The 10,488-nt window shown below is 36.4% G+C and overlaps 1 protein-coding gene across 1 annotated transcript in view; it reads left to right on the top strand.

The window, feature by feature from the left end:
- Positions 1 to 10,488, top strand: part of LOC102866193 (ankyrin repeat domain-containing protein 26-like) — a 188,640-nt gene that overhangs the window by 68,667 nt on the left and 109,485 nt on the right. Inside the window, exons 12-13 of the mRNA XM_006887109.1 lie at positions 1,749 to 1,842; positions 4,550 to 4,620. Of these exons, the coding sequence (XP_006887171.1) occupies positions 1,749 to 1,842; positions 4,550 to 4,620 (165 nt within the window). The remainder of the gene's footprint in view (positions 1 to 1,748; positions 1,843 to 4,549; positions 4,621 to 10,488) is intronic.

Here is a 10,488-nt window from a genome sequence, read left to right as displayed (position 1 = left end):
ACATCCAAGCAGATATATGCACACCCATGTTTATCATGGCTTTGTTCACAAATAGCAAGGAGTTGGAAACAACTTAAGTGCCCATCAACAAATGAATGGATAGAGAAGCTGTGGTATATTCACACAATGGTATACTACACTGCATTGGAAACCAAGGAACTCATGCAATATTATTCAAAATGGGTGTCCCTGGAGGACATTATGCTGAGTAAATGATCTCAGTCACAAAAGGACAAATATTATATGGTGCCACTGTTGTAGAATGAGGTTGACATCCAAGTATAGGTTTCACATTAGCACGATCAACTGTGGCACTGGAGGGGAGTATTGAATATACCATGGACTGCTAAGATAATTAACAGGTTCGTGCTAGAGAGGGTAAAACCAGGCTGCTTCTTGGAGGCCAGGATTCTGAAGCTTCATCTGACATACTTTGGGCATGTTGCCAAGAGGGACCAGTCCTTGGAGAAGGACATCGTGCTTGGGAGGGTGACAGTACAGGAGAGGAAGACCCTATATGAGGTGGATTGATTCAGTGACTGAAGTGATGGGGGTAGGTATGTCAGAGACAGATTGGCACAGAACAGAGCAGGGTTTAGGGCTGTTTTACATAGGGTCGCTATGAGTCACAGGCAACTTGATGACACATAACAACAAATAGCTGTGTTAATCAAAGCACTGATATTTTTTAACAGATATTGGCCTTCACTTACTTCAGAAAGTAGTTAGGTTTCTATAAAGTCTTGTTTATCTAAATCAAGGAGCTTCGAGGGTGCTCTGTTGATACTCAGCATGACTTGCTGTGAAGTTTCTTATGCCAGTCATCATGTGAAAAAAGAATTCTTCTATACAAATGTACTACTATTTGTGTTATAATAAATGTGCTTATTAAAGATCTTGTTCAAATACAATTTTTTAAAGTCTTTTTTTTCAGGGCATTGAATGTCTTTATTAAATAAGTTATTAAATGGTAGCACAAATCTGCATCAGTAACTTTGGAAGAGTTGGGGACAAGGTGTGCAGTCAGAATGTGATTGTTCATTTCACAGTCTTAAGGTGGCTGAAGAACTGTGCCCAAGGCCCACTGATTCCCATATACAATGCAAAATACAATAGGAATGCAAGACTAAAATACTAAACACTAAACTCCGTGCATTCCAAAAGGTTGAATTACAAATTGTCATAATGTCCATAAGATTATTTTTGAGGGGTCTCTGACGACCAACCCATAGGAGTTGTGCTGTTGACCCAAAGGTGGTGCCTCTCTGATAGATTCAATTCACCAGTGATCACAATGGGGGGAAAAGGACAATCTCTTCCATTGTAGTTTACAGCCTCTGAAAAACCCAATGAAAAGTCAGCTATGAGTCATTTCTGACTCAATAGCAAAGAGTTTTGAAGTGGTGGTTTGTTTGGTGTTGGGGTTTTTTTTTTTAAAAAATAGGGATTGCAAAATACACGTAGTTCTTTTGAAGTTGGTTCCCTGTTACAATGGATACATGCATCAATATTTTGTATAAGAATCCATTTTCCCTAGTCTTTTATGCCCAGTTTCTCGCCAGACTTATGAGTTAAATAAAGCTAAAAGATCAACTTGATCTGAAAAGCGTAGATGGGCTTCTCTATTTCAATGTTTAAGCCTTCAGTACATGCTTCTCTTATTTTCAAGTCCAATTGCTTTTAAAATAGGAAGCCTTGGAGTTTGATCAAATCTTTGTGCAACTCTTTTTTTGTATTCACTTTAACAGGGCGTCTCTGATAGTATTCCACCGAATTATGTTGTCTATCCACCTGAACCTACAAATAAACAGGCAGAGAATAAAGTAAATGAACATATAAAAGGTAAAACTATATTTTATTTAAAAATCATTTGATATATCACTTCTTGGCCTTTTTGGCTAAGTTCAAGTGTAAAATTGTTTGACAATGTTTTCTAAAAGCATATATATATATATATCTCACAGTCAAAGAAAAGTGTACAGTAAGAAGAAAGAGAAGCAATACAGAGGAAAGTAGTGAATGATTAGAGAGGGTTTCAGTGGGAGTTGAAGAGTAGCCACTAAAGGAGCTAAACAATTTCATTCCAAACACCTTATGACCTAAGAAAATTTGGTAATTAAGGAAGAAGAAAGCAGTAAAATTAGTAGGATAAAATTTGAAGAAGACAGAAAAGGAGAGTAATTGAAGGAAAAAGCAGTTAGGCATACATAGCAGAGGTGGTATGAGATGATTTCCTGACAGAATGAAAAACAAGGCAGAAGATAGTAAAAAGCCAACAATATGAGATTCCAATTTCAGAATTTGTCAAGAAGTGCAGTAATAATTTCCCACTCTCAGCACCTCAGTATTTTTTGAGAAGGCATTAAGGACCAAAGCACTGATCATGCAGTGCTGTGTTATCTGCCAGGAGTAAATTCAACCATATATGATCAGTTGTAAATGTGTATGATCTAATCTCATATAAAATATTGCTAATTCGTAGAACAGTGTGATATAGGACTAAGAGCTTTGGGACACTGGCCTGAAGCTACAAGGCTGAAGACTGAAGTGTCTCTGAGCACCTTACAGAAGCTGTCCAGACACACTGATAGTATCCTGCTGCCAACCTGAATTACAAGCCTTTGACTTCCCTAAGAAACACCATAATCATGGAAAAGAAACTCCATACTTTGAACACTCCATATTTTCTAACTAGTATAACTAGATCAGCAAAACTGTTAGCCAGTGACCCTCAGCTAGGGAAACAAGATTCTTAATCTTTACTGTGCATACAAGCCACCTGGGCATTTTACTGAAATGGAAATGCTACCAGCTAGGTGATTTATGGCAACTCTTAAAAAGAGAGAGAGAGAGGGTGAATTAATAGAAGAAAAGAGCAAGGTCTCATTTTGGAGAAAGCAAGGATGCTAAAGCTTGTTTAAAATGTCAGGAATGGAGTGGCTTTGAATGAAATTTCCATTTTGAGAGAAGTAGCCCTGGTGACATAATGTGTATGAAGGGGGACTGTTAGCCCAAAGGCCATGCCCCTGTGGAGGTCTGAATCCACCAGTGGCTCCTCCAGAGGAAGATGAGCAGCTTCTCTCAGAAGAGTGCTGGAGGGCGATTTATGAGTCAGTTCTGACTGGACGGCCAGTGATCGTGAGTAGAGGGGACACTTGAGGATTGATTCCAAAGGATAAATGCATGTAAAGGAATGTGGAAGCCAAATTATTATAGACCACATCTTCTGAAACATTAACGCGTCACTTAGGACAGAGGCTGTTGAAAATTTAAATTCTGGCTTGGAATCAAGTCTCAAGTTGTTTATTTTTGTGTCAAGCTCTCTTTCACCCTTTTCCCTCTCTAACTAATCATTTTCCAGATGTTATTTAGCTGCCAGTGATAACCATTTCACCCAGTTCTACATTTCAGATCTATATTATTGTTGTTGTTGTCATGGAGTAGACGTGGACTCATAGTGACCCTAAGAACAACAGACTGGAACCTTGCCCTATCCTGTTCCATTCCTATGATCCAAGAATATAAAAAATATACTCTGTTTCATGTTTCCTCCTTACGTTGCTGTTGTTTTGCACTTGTTTACCGGGTGCATGGCATTAAAGAAGAATATGGAACAGTAAGTGCCTGGCACTTAATAGGAACTCAGGAAATAAATGGGTAAAAGAAACAAATGCTATTTGTACAATCATGCCCTATATTCTGGGGCCAAAACAGACAGATAATATCAAGAAATAATTACACCTGCTGTAGATAAAAATACAGGAGAAGAATCTATCAGGTGTTAGTGTAGATCTTAGGTAAAGTGCTCTTCATTTGCCTGGGGAGAGACAGCCATAATTAAGGAAGAATTCACATAGCTGATTGGTTATTGAAAGAGGAAGTAGAAGTTGTCAAACAAACGGTTACAGAAGCATTTTGTGTAAAAAAAAAACCCCACCAGGCTGTACATTAATCAAAATCAAACTCATTGCTGTTAAGTCAATATCAGCTCATAGCTAATTCTCCCTCCAGTGTTTTGGAAACAAAACAGGCAGAAGTGAAGTTGCCCACCTTTCCCTCCCAGAGTCCCTGGTGGATTTGAACCACCAGACACGCATTGCCTTTGAGTTAGCAGCTCCACTCCCTACAGATTTTACCAACAGAGATCCCTTGTACACTAATAAGGGCAGTAATAATTAGTCATTTTTTAAAACAAACAATGTTGCATTGAAAGAAATACTATTTTGAGAAAAAGAATATATTTTACATTCCTATTGAATTTTTTATATTGTTATCTGCATTATGTTAGTATTTTACATTGTGAAATGTCTTTGAGCTATTTCTACCTCTTGAATCAGGTGAAACCTAGTGTCTCACAAAATGGTTTGTTAAAGTTTTAGAGTATTATAATTACTCTTCAAGAAAGCTATATTAAGATATATTACATTGAAGGCTACGCTTAATTTAAATTCTCACATGGTAAAATGTTATGTGCTATTTTTATAAAGTTTGAATGTTATCTAGCTGACCTAAGTATGTATTGTAAATATATGTATTGATTTGTCAGCAGAAATAGACTTAAACTTGGCAGCAGATGAAGAGCAAATAAGACTTGATAAAAGTGAATGTGGACAGTCAGAGGTACGTACAAGAAATTCTTATTTAATACAGCTTCCTGTACTTCAATACCTACTGTGTAGTCCAAATAAAATTAACTTTTATAATATCCTTCTGGGGTCTTATGGTCATAAAATATAATATTCCATTTTAAAAACATGTTATAAAACTTTAAAAGTATTCTTTTAAAAACAAACTTTAAAAGTATTCTTAAAACCTAAGGGAGCTCTGGTGGCCTAGTGGCAAGAAGCTGCACTGCAATCCCAGAGGTACGTGGTTCGAATCCACCAGATGCTCTGCTGGAGAAGGAGGGGTAATCTCCTCCTGTACGAGTCAGGTCCTATATGATGGTACATGCACAAAAAATAATAAAAGAAAAGAAAAAAGTATTCTTAAAACCTGTATTAAAACTTTAACTCAAAGTTTATTGACTTCAAACTTTATCTTTGGAAGTGAATTGAAAAATAATTATCTATTTTATTATTTTATAACTTCTTCACATGATAAAGAAACTACTTAAATATCTAATTATATGTGAAGTTGAAATTATGAAAAATACAACAATGAAAATCAATGCATGAGATTCATTTAGAAGAAATAAACACTCCAGGTAGTTCAGATTTTGCAATTTCCTACAGCCAACTACCAGTGTCAGAGTTAAAAATCTCTTCTGCCTGTGGACTTTATGAAATTAACTTAAAATGAAATTTAGTAGGAACTTGAGTTCATAAAATCAATGCTAATGCATATTAAGAAAAATTAGAATGCTCAGAATGTGACATTTGATGTTAAGGTATATTATTGTTACATGACATCAAGTTGACTCAACTCATAGTGATCCTATGCACAATACCTCTGAACTGTAAACTATCCTGAGCCCATCTCACTGTTTCCTACATACCTACTGCCCAGTTACTGTGTCAATCCATCTCATCTAGAGTCTTCCTCTCTTGATCTGTCCCTCCAATCTTCCAAGCATGATGTCCTTCTCCAAGGACTGGTCCCTCCTGGCAACGTGTCCAAAGAATAGAGCTTCCAAATACTTCCCTCCAGATTGTTCTCATACATTTAATTCATAATCATATATTCTTTTCAGAAAGTTTTTCCCCTCATCTGTTGTGAAGTGGGCTAGGGTATGAGGAAGGGAGGAAAAATGTGCAAATAATAATTTTTATATTATTTAAAAATATAAGATTGTATCTTTTCGAAAAATGAAAATTTGCAGTTACTCTGTTGACCTAGTGGCAGTAAACTTCTCTGCAATCCCAGAGATATGCAGTTCAAATCCACCAGATGCTATGCTCGAGAAGGAGGGGTAATCTCCTCCTGTACCAGTCAGATCCGATTTGACAGTACATATACAAAAAGTAATAAAATAAAAAATAAATTTAAAAAATTAAACTCTGTGAGCTATTTAAAAAAACAAACAGGAGAGAAACTGACCCTTAAAAAACAGGGAGAGGAGAGGAGGGGAGGGGAGGGGAGGGGAGGGGAGGGGAGAGGAGAGGAGAGGAGAGGAGAGGAGAGGAGAGGAGAGGAGAGAAGAGGAGAGAAGAGGAGAGGAGAGGAGAGAGAACACAATCCTAGCTCTGATGCATAGCAAAAATTGTGAAGACCGTGTGGCCTGGATCAGACACACTTTAGTGTCTAGACTCACATCTCTGCTCTTCAGCATTCTTGAGAAGTCCCTGAGAGCAATTCCTAATGCAATTTGACTTTTGATTTCCTGACTGCTGGTCCCAAGAGTGTTGATTGTGGAACAAACAATCTCAATCTCCTCTCCATCTGTCATAGTGCTGCCAGGTGGCCCAGTGGTGAGAATCTTTGTTTTCTTGATGTTGAACTTCAGTTCATATAGAAGACTACAATCCGTGACCTTCTGCAGCAAACGCTTCAGGTCCTCCTCAATTTCAGAAAGCAAGGTAGTGCCATCTGCAATAACGCAGGTTGTTGATGAGTCTTCCTCCTGATGCCACATTGTTTTTCATACCAGCCTCCCAAATGATCTGTTCTGCATATAGATTGAAAAGATATAGACAGGACACATCCCTAATGAATTCCTTTCCTGATTTTGAACCTTGCAGTGTTTCCTTGCTCTGTTTCCAAAATGCTTTCTGGCACTAGTATAGGTGTCCCATGAGCAAAATCAGGTGTATTCCATGTTAATGTATTGAAAATATTTTGTAACTTATTGTCTTGATACTTTCCTTAGATCTCAATTTATTATAGGAATTTTTTAAAAGAATTTTAATCTCTTATTAGTGGACTTAATGTGTATTTGAACTGAACCCAAGCAAATAATTTTTCTAAGTACCTTATAAAGCACAATCAAACATTCTGAGACCATCACCACAATTTGTTGTGATCCACACAGTCAAATGCCTTTGCTTAATGAATGAAACACAGATAGATATCCATCTGGTATATATCTTTGCTTTCCACCAAGATCCATCTGACATTGGCAATAATGTCTCTAGTGCCATGAACTCTTCTAAACCCAGCTTCTATTTCTGATAGTTCTCTGTCAATGTACTGTTTCACTAATTTCTGAATAATCTTCAGCAGTATTTTGCTTACATGTTCGATAATTTCCACACTTGGTCAGGTCACTTTTTTTTTTTAAATGGGAATAAATATGGATCATTTCCAGTCAGTTGGCAAAGTAATTGTCTTCTAGACTTCTTGGCACAATCTGGTGAGCATGTCCAGAATATCATCTGTTTGTTTAAATATATCAGTTGGTATTCCCATCAATTGCTGGGGCTTTATTTTTTGCCAAGCCCTTCAGAGCAGGAAACACTGCATTGTTCAAAATCAGGAAAAGAATGTATCAGGGATCCTGCTTCCATACCTTTTCAATCTATATGCAGAACAGGATCATTTGGGAAGCTGGGCTTTAAGATGAAGATTGTGTCATCAGAATTGGAGGAAGACTTATCAACAACCTATGTTATGCAGATGGCACAACTTTGCTTACTGAAACTGAGGAGGACCTAAAGCCCTTGCTGCAGAAGGTCAAGGACTGTTTTCAATATGGGTTGAAAGCTCAACATCAAAAAGACAAGATTCTCACCACTGGGCTGTGATAGATGGAGAAGAGATTGAGGTTGTTAATAATTACAGTTTGCTCAGCTCCACAATCAACACTCTTGGTACCAGCACTCAGAAAATCAAAAGATTAATTCTACTGAGAAAAATCTACCATCAGGGACCTCTCCAGAGTACTGAGAAGCAACATGTCAGTCTAGAGACTACAGTATGCCTGATCCAGACCATGGTCTTTGCAATTACTTGCTATGCATCAGAGAGCTAGACAATGACTAAGGATAATAGAAGAATTGATGCCTTTGAGTTGTGGTACTGGTAAGATTCTTGAACCTACCATGGACCACCAAGAAAACAAATAGTTCTGTCTTAGAGAGGATGAAACCAAGTTTCTCCTTGGAGGCGAGGATTTTGAAGCTCTGTCTCACATACTCTGGGTGCATGGCCAGGAGGAACTGGTCCTTGGACAAGGACATTTTGCTTGGCAGTGTGGAGGGGCAGTGCAGGAGAGGAAGACCCTGGATGAGATGGATAGATACAGTAACTGGGGCAATGAGGGTGTTGGAGTCAGTGAGACTGGCTCAGGACAGTCAGGCTTCAGAGCTGCTGTACATAAGGTCACTATGAGTCCCAGGCGACTCAACAGTACATAACAAATAACCTTATAAAATCATAGTATATAAGCTATATAAAAATTTAAGAACTTGTTTCCTAAATGACATTAACTGACTTTGAAGCCTATAAATTTGAGATCTGCCTATTCTCTCCAGCTGGGGAGCTTGGTGGCATATCCCATCTGGTTTCATGCAGATAACACAAAAGTGGGGCCTGTCTGGTAGTTCAAATCAACCAGTATCTTGGCAAAATGTAAAAGAAAGAAACTGCCAATCAAGAATTCTTTGTCTAGAAAAATTATCCCTCAGATATGATGATGAAGTTAGAACACATCAGGATAAACAAATTAAGGGTAGACAGACTGAAAAAAGAACAGTATAGGGATTTTTGGCCTCAAGGCTAACAACAAAAGATAACAAACCAAAAGTTATCTCTCTGACAACATCATTCAGAAGCTGACACAGACATAAAATACACAATTTAATGGATTTTTTACTCTAAAGTTCAGAAACCAGAGGTATTCCTCTGTAAATAAGGCCATTGCAGTGCAAGAAGCTCGAATAAAAAGCATAGTTAGAACATTATGATAATTTTTGAGATAAAATGAACTTTCTGAAGCTTGGAAATAAAGTAGTATTTATACAATAACCCCTGAAAAGTTTTAAAATATTTTTTAGAAATTCTGCTTTTTAAAATTCCAACAGAAATGAATAGGAAATGCTAAAACATTCAGTGGTCTGGACTGAATGATAAAGTAAGCTCAAAAAATCTTTTTATGGCTTGAAATCATGATACTTAAACTAAAAATCAATTAATAAAATTAAGAAATATGTGACATATCTTTATATTTAATGATACAATGGTGCTTATTATTAATATTAAATTTTAATTAAAGGTTGAAAAAGAAAAGAAAACCAAAAGCAGTGAATTGAAAGAATCAGAAAATATACATGATCCTGCTATTATTAATGAAGATTATAGATTAAATCAACAAGGAAAGAGCATAACTATCGATGGTCAACAATCTTCTACTAAGAATGAAGAATCTGATGGGTAAGTCTATGGAAATAATTGTATATATTCTGATCTTCCTGTAAAACTAATACTAATATGGTTTTATACTTTAAATAATCAAATTTTGTAGGTATACTGACAGTTTCAACCTTGCCTTATAGTCAGAAAAATGCAAATTAATACCAATGAAATACTTTCTGCAATCATATATTATTAGAATGATAAATGAAATAGTAATGACACCACATTGAGAAATGTGAAGAAAATGACACTTTCATGTATTGGGGATTTTTTGTTGTTATTGTTTTTTCATCTTACTTTTCATTTATAGTTATTTGAGTGAAAGTTTAGAAGTCATACTTGTTTTCATTCAGTCATTCATACACATTTTATAACATGAATTATAATTCATTCATTTGATTCATTAATCACAATTTTTAAAGTATCTTTTTATTTTTTTTAATAATTTTAATGAACATTTACAGAGAGTTTGGATTTCCATTCATTCATTGCTGCATTTCTCTCGCCGCCCAGCCCTCCCCCCAACCCCAGTCCGCTCCTCTCTTTGAAAAGTAAAATAAACACTCTCTCCCTGGTACACAATCCCCCCGCACCCCTCCCACAATTTCTGATCACCATCTTATTTTATATTGACTTAACCTTCACACAATGTCTTTATTTCTTCTTACTCCACTCTCCCTCCTTTCTTATCCCTGGTAAACATCCAAGAACAATTCTGTGTGTAATTCTGTGTGTAAGGTTTTTACAATAGTAAACTTGGACAATATTTGTCCTGTTGCGATTTACTTATGTCACTCAGTATAATTCCCTCTAGATTCATCTGTGCTATGCAGTGTTTCATGAATTCTTGAATGATATTTTATCATTGAATAATAATCCACCGAGTGAATATACTATAATTTCTATAGTTTATTTCATCTGTAAAACACACGAATTATGTAAGCATGTGTTTAAATATATCTTTTTTATCACACATCTTAACTTTTAGGGATATATACATCTAGTAGTCAGATGATTGGAGTAAATATTTTTATTGATAACTATCTTTCTAAGGAAGTGACTAACAGCTTTCCTTAATGATAGTTGACCTTTCCAACAGCAGTGTATGGGAGTTCAAATCACTACAATCCTTCCCACATTTGTTGTTTGCCATCATATTGAATTTTGCTATTTTTGCTAGAATGAGATGAAAGCTCA

The sequence above is a fragment of the Elephantulus edwardii genome, unplaced genomic scaffold, assembly GCF_000299155.1.
Source record: "Elephantulus edwardii isolate Elephantulus edwardi_28Jun2011 unplaced genomic scaffold, EleEdw1.0 scaffold00054, whole genome shotgun sequence".
Lineage (NCBI taxonomy): Eukaryota > Metazoa > Chordata > Mammalia > Macroscelidea > Macroscelididae > Elephantulus > Elephantulus edwardii.
Note: the sequence above shows the minus strand (reverse complement) of the source record. Positions and strands in the feature narration are given on the sequence as shown.